The sequence below is a fragment of the Pogoniulus pusillus genome, chromosome 12 (genome assembly GCF_015220805.1).
Source record: "Pogoniulus pusillus isolate bPogPus1 chromosome 12, bPogPus1.pri, whole genome shotgun sequence".
Classification (NCBI taxonomy): Eukaryota; Metazoa; Chordata; class Aves; order Piciformes; family Lybiidae; genus Pogoniulus; species Pogoniulus pusillus.
This window is the reverse complement of record NC_087275.1, coordinates 3725184-3743313: the sequence shown is the minus strand read 5'-3', so window position 1 is coordinate 3743313 and position 18130 is coordinate 3725184. Positions and strand designations below refer to the sequence as shown.

At 45.5% G+C, this 18130-nt stretch overlaps 1 protein-coding gene across 4 annotated transcripts in view; it reads right to left on the bottom strand.

The window, feature by feature from the left end:
* Positions 1-3876: 3876 nt before the first annotated feature.
* POU1F1 (POU class 1 homeobox 1) overlaps positions 3877-18130 on the bottom strand; it is a 21773-nt gene continuing 7519 nt past the window's right edge. For 2 of the 4 annotated variants that reach the window (XM_064152149.1, XM_064152148.1), the window contains exons 4-7: positions 14672-14917; positions 13469-13633; positions 9890-9950; positions 3877-4251 (exon numbers count right to left, since the gene is read on the bottom strand). In XM_064152149.1, coding sequence (XP_064008219.1) covers positions 4038-4251; positions 9890-9950; positions 13469-13633; positions 14672-14917 — 686 coding nt within the window. In that variant the 3' untranslated portion in view covers positions 3877-4037. The remainder of the gene's footprint in view (positions 4252-9889; positions 9951-13468; positions 13634-14671; positions 14918-18130) is intronic. The other 2 variants (XM_064152146.1, XM_064152147.1) reach the window with 1 other exon arrangement.

Sequence of the window (18130 nt, the reverse complement as noted above, 5' to 3'; positions counted from 1 at the left end):
TCATACAGGCTTGACATCATTTCTAGGAAGCTGTTTATAATGCAGAAAAGTTAGACTATAAATAAAAATTATAGTAGAGAGTTGTTTCAACACACACAATGTTAGATCACAGAGCAGCAAAGGTACACAAATGTGTGCCACCACCTTTGCTGAGTCCTAATCTCAGATGTATTTGTCTTTCATCTCTTTGGAATGTTGATGTGTTGATACAGAAGTGGTGATTAAAGGCTACTACGGCTTGGTCTTTCTCTGCCGCAGCAGATGAGCTGTGCTAGTGCTGAGAACAACACAATTCCTTCCATTTGAGTTATTAAATTGAAGTTGGTTTTTTTTATATAAACCAAGGGATTATAGCAATGTATTCATTCATACAATAATTGTAACTTTTTAAGTCCAGGAAGCAGATTTCCATAGCCAAATATGCCTATGGCCACCGTGATAGGTATCAGAGATCGTTTAACGTAGGACAGAGTCTGCTTGACTTGTACATGCTGCTTCCAAGTGGTCTTGAACATCAAACTCTTTAGGCTTTCTGTGGGCCTATTATCTAGACAGTTGCTAAATCTGCTTTATGGAAAAAAATGAAATGTATCTAGCTGTTACTCCTTGCATGTGCTCAATTTCAGGCCTGGGAAAGCAGTCGAAAGAGCATATACAGTAATGGACTACCCTAATAACGGTAATGGACTACCCTAATAACAACAAGCAGGGCTGATGAGATGCCTGGAGAAGCTGTCCCTGGGGAGCACTAAAGCCATTGATTTGGTTTCTCAGTGCCTGTCTTTCTGATAGGTGGAGCTCTGGTACCGTTTATTGCCAGCCACCCCCCTGCCCCCAGCCATTATCTCTAGGCTAGAGGATATCAAGGGATTATTCTTAATGAGTGGGGAGTGGGAATGTGCAGTGTAATAAATGCTTTGTGTGGATCTGTGAGGTCTCTTCCAACCTTGGTGATACTGTGATACTGTGATATTTGTTTCAGAGCACAAGTGCCTTGTTAGTTTAGCAGACTGTCTTTGGTGTAAGTATCACAGGATCACAGGATGTTAGGGTTTGGGAGGGACCCAACCTCCCTGCCAGAGCAGGACAATCCTATCTAACACAGATGAACACATCCAGACTGGCCTTGAAAGGCTCCAGAGAAGGAGACCCCACAACCTCTCTGGGCAGCCTGTGCCAGTGCTCTGGGACCCTTACAATAAAGAAGTTCCCCCTTGTGTTGAGGCAGAACCTCTTTTGCTGCAAGTGTGTATGACTATGTATGTATTTATCATAGAATCATAGACTGGTTTAGGTTGGAAGGGACCTCAAGGATCATCCAGTTCCAACCTCCCAACATCTGTAGGGACACCTCCCACTAGAACAGGTTGCTCAAGGCCTCAATCAGAAAAAGGCCTTTAATCAGAAACAAACAAACAAACAAAAAACACACAGAGAAAGCCCAAAGCAACCAAAAAGCTGACATTTCTCTAGTTTTCTCCCTTCAAGCAACAAATATTTAAGGCAAGGGAAAATTACATCCCAATTTCTATAGCTAAGTCTATCTAAATAAAGATTTAGGGCTCATAATAAATTGGCACAAATTACTGCTGGTAACAAACATTAAAGTCACTTCTACTTGGCACCCATTTAAGGCAGGAAAGCATTGCCTGTAGACAGACCACACAGTAGGAATGCTACTGACACCTCTGTACTTAAGTGTACTCTGTGGGATTACTCCTCTGTAATTAATGACAGCAATTATGGCACATTGCTAATAGTTTTATCTTGAACTTACCCAAGGAGTTTACCTGAACTGAATGACTCAGCTGGGCAGCAGTTGTGAGCAGGTAGCTGTGTTTGAGCTGTCCTTTGGAAAGGCAGGTCTCTAGGCAGTGCTCTTTTACCCAGCTCTCAGATCAAGAGGCACAAATCTCATGGGTCTGTGCCGTCTGTAGTTGTGACTAGATACTCAGCAGTGTCACTACTGCTTGGTTAAGGTCACTTATTCATTTTCTTTTCTTTAAAGGTCTAATTTCTCGTGTTCAGCTTGGTGAAGTCTCTGCTGGAGATGGGACCATGCCATGAGCCCATCCCAACTGAGAAAGGTTAGCACAATTAGCTGATTAGTGTGGGTTAGGAATATAACCCATGTACTGACATGCAGAGGTAAAGGGCTTCCACAACTATAGCTGCTGCTACCAAGCTTTGCAACCTTTCATCACATACATACAATGCAAAGGCTCTGTTTCCTGATGCTTGAAGTACCTACGTGGAGCTCTCCATTAATCATTAAATGTACTGTGGGCGCAAGAAAGGCACAGTGCAGGGCAACTGCAAGTAGCTGGGCAACTTGGAAAGCATTTCTAGTTGAGTATTGCATCATAGATACATTGCAGTTAAGTGGAGACCTGCAACTCCTTAAATGTACGCAGTAGCATTTCATTTGTTTCCAGCCTTTTTACAGTAAAATCAAAGCTTCCACAACACACTGCATGTGAAACTGGCTAGCTAGCAAGTAACAGGGGGTACCGATTCCTTTCTTTTCCCTTTGTCTCTCTCTTTCACTCACTCTCTCGTTCTCTCTCTCTCTCTTTCTCTTCCTCTCTTTCTCTCTCTTTCTCTCTTCCTCTCTCTTCTCTATTTCTCTCCTTCTCTCTCTCTCACTCTCACTTCCTCTCTCTTCTTCTCTCTTCCTCTCTTTCTCTCTCTCCCTCTCTGTGTCTCTCTTCCTCTCTCTTTTCCTTTCTCTTTCTTTCTTTTTCTCTCTTTCTCTCTCTCTCTTCCACTCTCTTTCTCTCTTCCTCTCTCTCTCTTTCTCTCTTCCTTTTTCTCTCTCACTCTTCCTCTCTTCCTCTCTTCCTTCCTTCCTTCCTTCCTTCCTTCCTTCCTTCCTTCCTTCCTTCCTTCCTTCCTTCCTTCCTTTCTTTTTTCTTTTTTCCTCTCTCTCTCTTCCTTTCTCTCCCCTCTCTCTTCCTCTCTCTCACTCTTTCTCTTTCTTTCTTTCTTTCTTTCTTTCTTTCTTTCTTTCTTTCTTTCTTTCTTTCTTTCTTTCTTTCTTTCTTTCTTTCTTTCTTTCTTTCTTTCTTTCTTTCTTTCTTCTTTCTTTCTTTCTTTCTTTCTTTCTTTCTTTCTTTCTTCCTTCCTTCCTTCCTTCCTTCCTTCCTTCCTTCCTTTCTTTCTTTCTTTCTTTCTTTCTTTCTTTCTTTCTTTCTTTCTTTCTTTCTTTCTTTCTTTCTTTCTTTCTTTCTTTCTTTCTCTCTTTCTTTCTCTCTTTCTTTCTTTCTTTTTCTTCTTTTTTCTCTCTCTCTCTCTTCCTTTCTCTCTCTCTTTCTCTCTTCTTCTCTCTCACTCTTTCTTTCTTTCTTTCTTTCTTTCTTTCTTTCTTTCTTTTTTCTTTTTTTCTCTCTCTTCCTTTCTCTCTCTCTTTCTCTCTTCCTCTCTCTCCCTTCTCTCTTCCTTTCTTCCTTTCTTTCTTTCTTTCTTTCTTTCTTTCTTTCTTTCTTTCTTTCTTTCTTTTTCTTCTTTTTTCTCTCTCTCTCTCTTCCTTTCTCTCTCTCTCTTCCTTTCTCTCTCTCTCTTCCTCTTTCTTTCTTTCTTTCTTTCTTTCTTTCTTTCTTTCTTTCTTTCTTTCTTTCTTTCTTTCTTTCTTTTTCTTTTTCTTCTTTTTTCTCTCTCTCCCTCTCTTCCTTTCTCTCTCTCTCTTCCTCTTTCTTTCTTTCTTTCTTTCTTTCTTTCTTTCTTTCTTTCTTTCTTTCTTTCATTCTTTCATTCTTTTTTCTTTTTTCCTCTCTCTCTTCCTTTCTCTCTCTTCCTCTTTCTTTCTTTCTTTCTTTCTTTCTTTCTTTCTTTCTTTCTTTCTTTCTTTCTTTCTTTCTTTCTTTCTTTCTTCCTCTCTTCCTCTCTTCCTCTCTTCCTCTCTTCCTCTCTTCCTCTCTTCCTCTCTTCCTCTATTCCTCTCTCTCCCTCTCTTTCTCTCTGTTATTGTTAAACCAACACACTATTTACAATATTCACAAACAGCAGAGCAGAAGCCCACATCTGTACACGTAAAAGCTTTACTGGCACTCGTGGTGCTCCTTGATAACAGAACTAAAGGCGTTCTGATGTAAACTCGTCTTCACTCTTTTTTCCCTTTGTCTTCTGTTGCAAAACCAAACTCTCACAACTTCTTTCTCAAGATTGAGCCCCTCAGCCATCCTCATAATTTCCTGAGAAGAAGGCTTACTTTGTTCTCCAAAGTGCCTCTCTAGGGCTTCTTTGGCAGCAATACTGTATAAAAGGATAAAATTTCACCTTTAAGGACTTTTCTGACACATTCAAGCTTTCAACACTAGTTCAAGAGAAAGGTCAATTAGCAGCACTGAGGGTAGTGACTTGGTTTGTTTCCTCCTCTTATGCATAAGGGAAACTCTTAAGTGCCCTGTCCTTTGCTGTCATGAACAGCATGACGTCATGTAAAATTCAGCACAGAGTAATCTAAAGGCAAAAGTTTGGTGCAATTTCAGTGGTAAGACCTTTTTTTATGCTTCTTGATATTCTCTGAGAGATACAGCTGCCAACTAGACCACAGGATGATGAGCCCACAGGAACTGGACTAAGTCTGACCACCCATTATGCCCTGGATGTTGGGGTTTGAGCAGAACTGAGCAGTCTGAAATAAGGAAAGTAGGAAAGGTAACATTAGGTCATTCTGATAAGGAGGCACAGATGCAGGAAAGAGGCCTTGGGAAGGCTGGCAGAGAAGCTGTGAAAGTTAGCTGCTATCTGTAGCTAGCTGTGTAAGGGGGATTAAGGGGGGCTGCTTGGTTAGATCTGCCTCTATGTGTGTGGACAGCTCACATTTCTGCTGTGTAACCTATCAGAATTATACACATTCTATTAGCCACTATGTAAGCATCACTCTTAGCTTCAATACAGGGGCATGACTATACACCATGTTAGCTTCAATAAAGGGGCATGACTGTACATCATGTTAGCTTCAATAAAGGGGCATGACTATACACCATGTTAGCTTCAATAAAGGGGCATGACTATACACCATGTTAGCTTCAATAAAGGGGCATGACTATACACCATGTTAGCTTCAATAAAGGGGCATGACTATGTACATGATGTTGGCTTCAATAAAGGGGCATGACTACATACACCATGTTAGCTTCAATAAAGGGGCATGACTGCATACACCATGTTAGCTTCAATAAAGGGGCATGACTGCATACACCATGTTAGCTTCAATAAAGGGGCACGACTACACACATGATGTTGGCTTCAATAAAGGGGCATGACTATATACACCATGTTAGCTTCAATAAAGGGGCATGACTATATACACCATGTTAGCTTCAATAAAGGGGCATGACTGCATACACCATGTTAGCTTCAATAAAGGGGCATGACTGCATACACCATGTTAGCTTCAATAGAGGCATGACTACATACATCATGTTAGCTTCAATAAAGGGGCATGACTACATACACCATGTTAGCTTCAATAAAGGGGCATGACTGCATACACCATGTTAGCTTCAATAAAGGGGCATGACTGCATACATCATGTTAGCTTCAATAAAGGGGCATGACTACATACACCATGTTAGCTTCAATAAAGGGGCATGACTATACACCATGTTAGCTTCAATAAAGGGGCATGACTGCATACATCATGTTAGCTTCAATAGAGACATGACTACATACACCATGTTAGCTTCAATAAAGGGGCATGACTGCATACATCATGTTAGCTTCAACAAAGGGCCATGATTACATACATCATGTTAGCTTCAATAAAGAGCCATTACTACATACATCATGTTGATGTCTAAATGTGTCATGCTGGTTCACTGCACACATTCTGAAGAGAGACAAACACAGCACCCAGCCACTGCAGCATCACAGGGCTTCAGCAAGTCCACATCAGCAGAGTTACCTGCTTGTATCAAATAATTTGGGTTTACAACAGAGCAGAGTTTCAAGTTCCATCACTTACCATTTGGGAATTACTGTATGTTACATCAAGTTGCATCTGGTTTTGTTCTAGAGAGGACACTAGAGCACTACTAGAAATCACAGAAATTGTGGCAATCTGTTTTAGCAATCATCACATTTTCCAAAGACTACCTTAGTCCTTACAATCGGCAGAGACCAAAGTTAAGTGGTTCAAAAGACAAAATAGGTTAAGTCTTCTACCTTTTCTTATTGTGCAAAAGAATTTTCTTCACATTTGTGTTGCATATTCTCAGAAAATATCAGGATTTTTATAGTATGTCCTGACTGTATGCTCTAAAATGTATGTCCTAAACATATTCTTCAGAATAATCTTCATCTGTAGAAGTTGTTGTTTTTAATCCACAAAGAACTCGTTGCTTTATAGATTAAAAAAAAATAAATTGCAATCATCTGTAATGTCAATTCTCCAGAGAAAGCAGATTTAGAATCATGGAATCAGTCAGGGTTGGAAGGGACCACAAGGATCAGCCAGTTCCAATCCCCCTGCCATGCCCAGGGACATCCTACCCTAGAGCAGGCTGCACACAGCCCCATCCAGCCTGGCCTTAAACACCTCCAGGGTCAGGGTCTCAACCACCTCCCTGGGCAACCCATCCCAGGCTCTCACCACTCTCATGGTAAATTATAAGAAGAACTAATCAACTTACTACTTTTATATATGGCCTTTAATAGGAACACCTTCCTCTTAGAAAAGAGCCAAAAGTGACTTCAGATCAGTGAAAAAACAAGAACAAAGCAGGTCTCAAAATAGTCCTCAAAATGCAGCAAACCATGGAGGTCCAACACTGCCTAGTTAGCAGTTAGTTGGTTCCCCAGAGTGTTGAACAATGGCCATGGAAATGTTAAAAGTTAAGTTCTGCAACGTGCTGGTCAAGCCAGCAGAACACATCCAAACCTGCCTTCAGCAGTAGCTGCCATGTCTTTGGGCACAAGAGGGCATTGCAAGCATTGCTCTGGAAATGTGCAGGCATTTTTTGGTACAGAAATACACCAAAGCATCTGTTGGGAGCTGGAGTGTGCTTAATTTCATTAATTCATCTGTAATATGTGGCTGGTCTTTTGTTTATAGGTCTGTTTGGATACTGGTAGCCATGTCACCAAAACTGCCTGATTGACAGTGCTGTGCTCTGCAGGCACACACACCAGCAGAGAAGCTCAGCTGGGTTTGACTAACAGTTTCTTAGGCTTTCCAGTTAAAGTAGAAATATCAAATAACCTCCACGAACTAAAACAAGGTAGTTTTTGCTCAGGGTGTGACTAACATAATTTGGTTAGTGGGGCTGCTCTGTTACCTGTAGTTTAGCTTTGAATCATAGAATCATAGAATCAAGCAGGTTGGAAGAGAGCTCCAAGCTCATCCAGTCCAACTTAGCACCCAGCCCTGGCCAAGCAACCAGACCATGGCACTAAGTGCCCCAGCCAGGCTTGGCTTCAACACGTCCAGGGACGGCGACGCCACCACCTCCCTGGGCAGCCCATTCCAATGCCAATCACTCTCTCTGACAACAACTTCCTCCTCACATCCAGCCTAGACCTCCCCTGGCACAACTTGAGACTGTGTCCCCTTCTTCTGCTGCTTGCTTGGCAGAAGAGCCCAACCCCACCTGGCTACAGCCTCCCTTCAGGCAGCTGCAGACAGCAATGAGCTCTGCCCTGAGCCTCCTCTTCTGCAGGCTGCACACCCCCAGCTCCCTCAGCCTCTCCTCATAGGGTTTGTGTTCCAGGCCCCTCCCCAGCCTTGTTGCCCTTCTCTGGACATCTTCCAGCACCTCAACATCTCTCTTGAATCAAGGGGCCCAGAACTGGACACAGCACTCAAGGTGTGGCCTGACCAGTGCTGAGCACAGGGGAAGAATAACCTCCCTTGTCCTGCTGGCCACACTGCTCCTGATCCAGCCCAGGATGCCATTGGCTCTCTTGGCCACCTAGGCACACTGCTGGCTCATCTTCAGCCTACTATCCACCAGTACCCCCAGGTCCCTTTCTTCCTGTCTGCTTTCCAGCTTCCATTAAGAATTAGAATTGCTAAGAGTAAGGCTGCAGTTCAGATTAAGTCCTTAGTTTGAGGTCCTTGCCTTGAAAGGAACAGTATTTTCTTACTATATGTATTTGGTCTTGAACTTTGCTTTAATTATCTGTACCCTTGACAATCTGCCATATTTGATTTGATTGCTTTGATGGAGCAGGGTTTACATGTAAAAGCAGAAATAACTGTAAAATACAAGGACTGATTTCCTCAGGAGCTTTTAATAAAGCATCACTCAAACCCACAATGTTAGATGAGCTTCAAGTGAGTTCCTCTAGGCAAGAAAAAGCACCTTGGACAGAACCACTGTCAACCCACAGCTCCCATGCAGCCCATACTACATGAGCTAGGCAAGGTCTTGGCACTGCTAGTTAGGTCCTTCCTGTCTTGTAGAGCAGCTAAAAGGAGAAACTGATCTTCCAAAAGTAAAGCTTCATCCTTTGTGAGGTGCTATGTCAGGCAAATGGGCTATGAACTATCTCCCATCCCTACTTCATTCCCAGCTAAGAAGCATCTCCTCAGAATCACAGAATGAACCAGGTTGGAAAAGTCCTCTAGGATCACCGAGTCCACCTTATCACCCAATTAACTAAACCATGGCACTCTCCTCAGACCCCACCTGCAGTCCTGGGTGCAGTTCTGGAGCCTCCAGCACAAGAAGGACAAGGAACTGTTGGAGCCAGTCCAGAGGAAGGCCACGAAGATGCTGAGAGGGCTGCAGCAGCTCTGCTATGAGGACAGGCTACAAGAGTTGGGGCTCTGCAGTCTGGAGAAAAGAAGGCTTTGAGGAGATCTTAGAGTGGCCTTCCAGTATCTGAAGGGAGCTACAGAAAGGCTGGGGAGGGACTAACTGACAAGGTTTTGTAATGCCAGGACGAGGGGGAATGGGTTTAAAGCGGTAGAGGGGAGATTTAGGCTTTTCCAATCTGAGAGATTCTGTGATTCTGTAAAAACCATGTCACAGGGTTTCCAGAACTCTTGTTCTTTCCCCTTCACTTCATTAAAGTGTTTCTTAGGGAATTCCAGAGAATCCAGTGAGAAGATAGGGACAGAGATGTAGTATTATGTATAATGTATCAAAACTTGTCCTCAAACTTCCCAGAGCCCAATTCCCTGGTTAAATAATTTTGGTTCAATATAGAGCACCCCCAAAATGACAACATGGGTGCTCTGATGCCTTATTCACTGTCTGAGTATAATAAAATCTGAGCAGAAAGGTACTACTTTTTTAATAGATATTATTGTCTTATGTTGAACAAAAAATCTGTTGTATTTGAAGCAAACTGGGATTTGTGGAAGGTGTCCTGGGTTAGGGTGGATCCCTCTCCTGCTACAGTAAACTCACTACAGCATGGGTTTTTGGAAAGTCAGGGGAATTGAAATTGTATTTCTTATAGTTTAAACATAAGAGCAGAAGGAGAATCAGCCACTACAGAAATGTGATCACCTTAAGGAAGAGGGGGAATGGGTCAAGGGGTGGCAAAGCAGCAAAAGCAGCAGCAGGGGAAGATAGCAGCAGGCACAGCAGAAGCAGCAAGGGGAAAGTCCAAGCTATGCTTCCAGACATAAAGCTCTTGATGCTCCAATGAAACTATATTAATTATCCACTGTGGCCATTATATAGCCTATCCCTAGAATGTTCATCTCTCCACTCAGAACTTCTAAGTTTCTCTGATCCAAATTGTTTTATGTCTGAGCTAGAAATCCAGCCCAAATGGCCACAGAGGTCTGTGCTGTTATTTCTCACTAGAGTGCTTCAAAACAGTGGAGCATTTTGAACCCCTTAGCTATAGATATTAATTCCAAACCCAAGACAAAAAAGCAGCATCTGATTCCAAGTGGTTTCTAAAATGCAACCCCCTAAACATCTACTACCTTATGGTGGTTCTGCGCTTCCTCTTCCGCTCATTCACACCAACTTTTTCGTTGTACAAAGCTGTAGTGAAAATAAAACAGAGCCTGGTAGTTACCTTCCACAGGGAACAGGAAACAAGCACAATCATCTACAGAAAAAAAACCAGTCCCTTTCTTGATGTGCTGGTTTCAGGCTAATTGGAATAATTTACTGAGAGAAATTAAATCCTTAGCTGTGAGAAGAAAGGACAAATAACCCAGCTGTAGCCTGTATCCCTCCTTCTTCTGCTGAGAAATGCAACTAGTCAAAATATAGACAAGACACTTCTCACACACTGCTCAGCTCTCTTTTGTTCTGTTCCTTCTTTCTGATGGTCTAGTCTCTGTGGTTGCCTCTGCCTCAACTCTTTAACCCAAACTAACTCTTTTTCCTCTAACCTCCTTGTCGTTTTTTTCTGACATCTCACCTCAGATCTCGCCAAATTTATCACTGTGCTGGGTTGAAGCTAGATAGATGTTTTGGTGAGAAGGATTAGATCACAGGCTGTGAAAGAGAAACAATGCTGATGTCTACTTCACTCCTAGGCTTGCTGAGATGTTCAATAGCTCCAAGTGCAGGGTGCTGCACTTTGGCCACAACAACCCCATGCAGAGATACAGGCTGGGGTCGGAGTGGCTGGAGAGCAGCCAGACAGAGAGGGATCTGGGGGTGCTGATTGATACCCGCCTGAACATGAGCCAGCAGTGTGCCCAGGTGGCCAAGAGAGCCAGTGGCATCCTGGCCTGCATCAGGAATGGTGTGGCCAGCAGGAGCAGGGAGGTCATTCTGCCCCTGTACTCTGCACTGCTTAGACCACACCTTGAGTGCTGTGTTCAGTTCTGGGCCCCCCAGTTTAGGAGGGACATTGAGATGCTTGAGCATGTCCAGAGAAGGGCAACGAGGCTGGGGAGAGGCCTTGAGCACAGCCCTACGAGGAGAGGCTGAGGGAGCTGGGATTGGTTAGCCTGGAGAAGAGGAGGCTCAGGGCAGACCTTATTGCTGTCTGCAACTACCTGAGGGGTGGTTGTGGCCAGGAGGAGGTTGCTCTCTTCTCTCAGGTGGCCAGCACCAGAACAAGAGGACACAGCCTCAGGCTGCACCAGGGGAAATTTAGGCTGGAGGTGAGGAGAAAGTTCTTCCCTGAGAGAGTCATTGGACACTGGAATGGGCTGCCCGGGGAGGTGGTGGAGTCGCCGTCCCTGGAGCTGTTCAAGGCAGGATTGGACGTGGCACTTGGTGCCATGGTCTGGCCTTGAGCTCTGTGGTAAAGGGTTGGACTTGATGATCTGTGAGGTCTCTTCCAACCCTGATGATACTGTGATACTGTGATAATAAGAGTATAAACATAGATAAGACAGTTCAAGCACTGCCTGAGCTCTGAGCTGCATTTCTCTCTCTAACCTCACCCTCTGTCTCTCTGATTAATCCACCTGCTTCCTAACCCCCCAGCCAACCCTTCATTCTTCCTTGGAGCACAAGGCAATGTCTGGAGTAAGGTTGAGGGGTGGGAGAAGGTGGAAGGGTGGTTGGGAGCCCCTCCTGGGGACTCAGGTGTCTGGGAGGGCTGTTGTGTTTCTGTATTACCTTTACCTTGTCTATTTCTGTCTGTAACTGTCTATACTGTAACTATCTGCTTGTCTATTGTGCCAGCTGTAAATATAAGCTTCATTCAATTTCCAGAGCCCATGAGTCTAGTCTGGGTGATTCCCAAAGTGGGGGAGGGACAGGGAACACCCAAACCACCACAATCACATGAGATATATGTGGGTTGATCTGGGGTTATTTCTGAAGGGAGGGAAAGAGGGAGTGGGAGGAGGTTTGGGTCGGGAGCCCTCCTGGCAGTCTGATTGTTCTGGCAGGGTTGTTGTGTTCCTGTATTACTTTTGACTTGTGTATAACTGTAAATGTTGTGCACATATCTGCTTGTCAATTGTGCTAAGCTGTAAATAAAGCTTCACTCCTTAACCTGCAGCCAGCTGAGTCTAGTCTGGGTGATTTTCATTGTGTGTATGGGGCGGATAACTCCCAAAGCATCACACTTGAAGTCAGTTGATGGTTCTGCTATTTTGTACTCACCATGCATTTCAATTTGACCCTTTTTGCACACCTTAAATGATAACCCAAATTTAATATAAGCATATCTTAGGATTTAAAACAAAAACGTCATGAAAGATACATTTTGGGTTACCAGCTTTAAAGAGAAAAGAAGGCTGAGAGGGGATCTTATCAACATCTCTAAGTGTCTGAGGGGTAAGTGTCAAGATGAAGGTGACAATATCTTTTCAGTGGCAGTAGCAGGACAGTTAACAATGGGTATGAGCTGGAACACAGGGAGTTCCACCTTAACACGAGGAGAAACTTTACTGTGAGGGTAGTGGAACAAGCTGCCCAGAGAGGTTGTGGAGTCTCCTTTGAAGACTTTCCAAATCCACACTGAAGTGTTTCTGCATGGCCTGCACTATGTGGTCCTGCTTTGGCAGGGAGATTGGACTAGTACTGGTCAGTCCACACCTTGAGTGCTGTGTCCAGTTCTGGGCTCCTCCATTCAAGAGAGATGTTGAGGTGCTGGAAGGTGTCCAGAGAAGGGCAGCAAGGCTGGGGAGGGGCCTGGAGCACAGCCCTGTGAGGAGAGGCTGAGGGAGCTGGGGGTGTGCAGCCTGCAGCAAAGGAGGCTCAGGGCAGAGCTCATTGCTGTCTGCAACTACCTGAAGGGAGGCTATAGCCAGGTGGGGTTGGGCTCTGCTGCCAGGCAAGCAGTAACAGAACAAGGGGATACAATCTCAAGTTGTGCCAGGGAAAGTATAGGCTGGATGTTAGGACGAAGTTGTTGGCAGAGAGAGTGATTGGCATTGGAATGGGCTGCCCAGGGAGGTGGTGGAGTCACCGTCTCTAGAGTTGTTAAAGAAAAGCCTGGCTGAGGCACTTAGTGCCATGCTCTGCTTGATTGGCCAGGGCTGGGTGCTAGGTTGGACTGGATGATCTGGAAGGTCTCTTCCAACCTGGTTGATTCTATACCTTCTATGCCTTGGATAATCCATAGATAGTACCCATTATTGTGGCCTTCCAGTATCTGAAGGAGGCTACAAAAAAGCTGGGGAAGGACTTTTCAGGATGTCAGGGAATGCCAGGACTAGGGGGAATGGAGCAAAGCTGGAGGTGGGGAGATTCAGCCTGGCCGTGAGGAGGAAGTTGTTGAGCATGAGAGTGGTGAGAGGCTGGAATGGGTTGCCCAGGGAGGTGGTTGAGGCCCCATGGCTGGAGGTGTTTGAGGCCAGGCTGAATGAGGCTCTGGCCATCCTGCTCTAGGGTAGAGTGTCCCTGGGCATGATGGGGGGGTTGGAACAGGATGATCCTTGTGGCCTCTTCCAACCCTGACTGATTGTATGATTGTATGATTCTCTCTCCAGAGGCACCTTTGAGCCCCTAGCATTCTATCATCCTATGATCCTATGATCCTATGATTCTATGATCCTATGATTCCATTATTCTATGACTCTAGTATTCAATGTATATGAAGTACTCTGCTTAAAATCAGTCTTTAGAGGACCAAAATTCTCTACCTCCTACTTGTTCTGCTTCCTCCAGCCACTTGGACAGTATGGATTTCAGTTTACATGCGTTCTTGAAACTCAGCTGCAGGTTTTCAAAGCGGCAAATAGTCGTTTGGCTGAATTCAGAGCCGTGCACAGCAGCCAGTGCTTCTCCAACATTGGTTTGGGTATAGCCTGCCAAAACCAAAGAGGAAAATAATCATCACTTTAGGGATTTCTGGAAAGGATTACTTTTCTTGTGGGGGTTAGTTCTTTGCTGCTGACTTATGAACAGTGTCTGCCTTCAGGATGGGCTTTCTACAGAGGTCTCTATGCTGACTCTGAGTTCACCTCAGAAGTTCATTAATTCTGTGAGAGCCTTCTAGGCATGGAGAAAGTTTAGTAGTGCAGGGTAGAGTGGCTGGAGAGCAACCAGGCAGTAAGAGACCTGGGGGTACTGGTAGATAGTAGTTGAACATGAGCCAGCAGTGTGCCCAGAGAACCAAAAGAGACAATAACATCCTGACATCCTGTCCTGGATCAGGAGCAGTGTGGCCAGTAGGACAAGGGAGGTTATTCTGTCCCTCTACTCAGCACCAGTCAGGCCACACCTTGAGTACTGTGTCCAGTTCTGGGCCCCTCAATTCAAGAGAGATGTTGAGGTGCTGGAAGGTGTCCAGAGAAGGGCAACAAAGCTGGTGAGGGGCCTGGAGCAGAGCTCTGTGAGGAGAGGCTGAGGGAGCTGGGGGTGTGCAGCCTGGAGAAGAGGAGGCTCAGGGCAGAGCTCATTGCTGTCTACAACTCCCTGAAGGGAGGCTGTAGCCAGGTGGGGTTGGGCTCTGCTGCCAGGCAAGCAGCAACAGAACCAGGGGCACACAGTGTCAAGTTGTGCCAGAGGAGGTCTAGGCTGGATGTTAGGAGGAAGTTGTTGTCAGAGAGAGTGATTGGCATTGGAATGGGCTGCCCAGGGAGGTGGTGGAGTCACCATCCCTGGAGGTGTTGAAGCCAAGCCTGGCTGAGGCACTTAGTGCCATGGTCTGGTTGCTTGTCTAGGGCTGGGTGCTAGGTTGGGCTGGCTGAGTTTGGAGGTCTCTTCCAACCTGGTTGATTCCACGATTCTATAGGATTAGAGTTAAGATTAGATACCCACAGAGCCTAAACCATAAAAGATTTACAAAAACGAGGCTCTTTGTGGAATTTGCCAGCTTTTGCTCACAGCCACGAGGCACATACCCAGCTTGATTCTGCGCAGCTTGAACTCGTTAGCGAACTTCTCCAGCTCCCTGATCTCGGGTGAGTCCATCTCCACTGGCTCTTCCACAGGCTTGCTTTTCCTGCGGAACTCCTGCTTGAAGTCGGCGCTGGTGGGATCCCCTGTCAGCAGGGACTGGTGCATGGGTGTGAAGCCATGGCCTAGGGCACATGAGCTGGCGCTCAGGGCGTGCTCCGGGATCTTATAGAGGCAAGGGGTAAGGCTGCCTGGACAACACCAGAAAGAAAACACAGTACAGTTACTCTCTACCACCAAACACAGAGTCAGAGATGTGTAGGGTTAACGCTCCAGGGGAAGTACCCCGAACCTGACCCTAGGGGTCTTGACCCGTCCCCAGGGGTGGGTCTGAACACCACCAGGTGATGGTTAGCTCAATCCTCCTTCCTGTCCCATAAAAACAGGGGGGCTTCCAGTTTATCTCTCTCGCGCCCTGCACCTCTCTCTCTGCACATCTCTCTGCTTTTCCCTGCATACCACATGGCAGACACGAGGCAGAGTGATGGTTTGAGTGTTCCCTGCCCTCCCACACTTCAGAAATCACCCAGACTAGTCTCAGCCAGCTCTGGGAATATGAATGAAGCTATTTATTTACAGCTAGCACAATAGACAAGCAGATAGTTACAGTATAGACAGTTATAGACAGAAATAGACAAGGTAAAAGGGAATACAGAAACACAACAGCCCTGCCAGAAACCTGAGTCCCCAGGAGGGGCTCCCAACCACCCCTTCACCTTCCCCCTGCCCCTCTCAACCTTACCCCACTCCCAAGGAAGAATAGAGGTTCAGCCAAGAGGTTAAGAAGCAAAGGTGGGTTAGTCCAAATGAAGGGTGAGGTTAGAGGGTAAGGGGAAGGTGAAGGGGTAGTTGAGAGCCACCATCACAAACTCAAGTTGTATTTACACATTTTGTATTTTGCTGTTTTCCCTTCCCTGTCCTTTGTAAACTTCCCTACCTTAGATACCTTTCTAAGTTATTGTTAAACTTTTTCCTTTTAACTTCCAAATCGAGTGAGATTGATTTATTGGGGTGTGCTTAACCTTTCCTCTGTACTTCTAACTCCTTTCTTTTGGGAAGGGAGGGAGGAGAGGGAAGGGCACTCTACAAATTGTTATTGGTTCTATCAGATTTATTAGAGTCTCTGGGGATTTAAATTGGAACTGAGACCATAGAATAATCCAGACTGGAAAGGACCTCTGAGATCATCAAGTCCAGCCACTTTCACCCACTCCACCAAGTCTCTCGCTAAATCCACGTGAGATGAGCTCTCCACCTGTGATAGGCATATTGGTGTGGAATCTTAGTTCTAGATATTTCACACGAGGTGGAGGCCTCCACTCTCAGGTATTCATCATTTAACAGCCGTGGAGAAGCTCCTGTCATGGGCAGACATGGATGGACTACTTGGTTTGAAAGCACTGCAGAAATGCAGTAGATGGTCCCTACTGGATTACAAATGCCCTGAGTGAAAACCTCTCCAGATCTGGCTTCCCAGAACACCACTACCTAAACCTAATTCAAACCATGCAGGCAGCCCTGACTCAGGATCTTTCAAGCCTAAAAAATGAAACAAATTGGCTCTGCAAGCATATCTCTCAATCTAGGCTATGCCTGTAAACTTGATTTGTCCTCTTGGATCCATACTGCCTTAGGTGGCTTGAAAGCTTCTTTGTTTCAAAGACCTTCTTCTGTCTCCTCCATGAGCCTCCAGTCTCTGCCTTTGGTCACGACAGGCTGCAGAAGCCTGCTCATTAACAGCAAGGACCTAGTGGCCCTCCAGCACCTCAGCTTTGCCTGCAGAAGAGTGGAACCCTGCAGGCCCACAGCACACAGAACCCTCCCTGAGCATCCCACGCAGAAGAGCAGAGGGTCCTGGGAGCACCCAGCACAAATCACCTTGGAATCACAGAATGGTTTAGATTGGAAGGGACCTCAAAGATCATCCAGTTCCAACCCCCTGCCATGGGCAGGGACACCTCCTGCTAGAGCAGGTTGTTCAAAGCCCCATCCAACAGCCGTGGACATCTCCAGGGAGAAGTCATCCACAGCCTGTCAGGAGATGTCTGGGGCCAGGAATATTTTAGGGAGAAAAATTGGCTTATAGGCTGTGAACAGGAAACACTGCTGATGTCTGCTTCACTTATAGGTTTGCTGAGGTGGGAAAAACCAAGAACACAAACACAGATAACACCGAGAGTGTGTGTGTCCCTGTCACTTGGAGTCTATGTTTCTCCCTGGGCTGCTTCTGTGTAACCTTCCTAACCTCCCTTGCCGATCTTCAAAACTCACCTTGCACATAAGGCAAACTCTGGGATAAGGTAGAGGAGTGGGAAGAAGGTGGAAGTGTGGTTGGGCACTCTGGTTTCTGGCAGGGCTGTTGTGTTTCTGCATTACCTTTAACTTGTCTATGTCTGTCTACAGCTGTAACCATTGTAACTCTCTGCTTGTCTCTTGTGCTAAGCTGTGTGTATAAAGCTTCATCCCTTAACTCCCAGCTGGCTGAGTGTAGTCTGGGTGATTTCATAAGAGTGAGGGGGCAGGAACCTCTCAAACCATCAGAACACAATAAAAACATGTTTTACTAATCTCATCATCCATGATATATGTGAAAGTATCTAGCAGTGTCTCTCTTTTGTCCCATTGCATGAAAACTGAAAACAAACAACTCTCATAGTCTGCAGCTGTCCTGTTTCTTGGCAAGCTGTGATACACTTAAATAATATGGTAGGTAGCCCAATCTTGAAGACATAACAACCAGGAATTTCAGTTGCAATTAAGTGTCATATCAAAATTGACAGATCTATGTCATTTTGAGCCTCCTGAAATGTCAGTGCCTATTTTCCAATACAAAGAATAATTCCATGTGAATATCATTTGGTGGTTAGACAGGACAGAAACTTGGTTTCACTTCAGAGAAAAGAAGAAAAAGAAAGCAGACAGGTGAGAGCTCAAATTAAAACAACAACAGCAGCAAAACCACCAAACAGAACAAAACACAGAATCACACAGAATCAGCCAGGTTGGAAGAGATCTTTAGGATCATCCAGCCCATCCTAGCACCCAGCCTGATCCAATCAACCAGACCATGGCACTAAGTGCCTCAGCCAGGCTTTGCTTCAACACCTCCAGGGATGGTGACTCCACCACCTCCCTGGGCAGCCCATTCCAATGCCAATCACCCTTTCCATGAAGAATTTCTTCCTAACATCCAGCTTAAACCTGCTGTGGCGTAGTTTGAGACTGTGTCCCCTTGTTCTGTTGCTGGGTGCCTGGCAGAAGAGCCCAACCCCACCTGGCTACAGCCTCCCTTCAGGTAGCTGCAGACAGCAATGAGCTCTGCCCTGAGCCTCCTCTTCTGCAGGCTGCACACCCCCAGCTCCCTCAGCCTCTCCTCACAGGGCTGTGCTCCAGGCCCCTCCTCA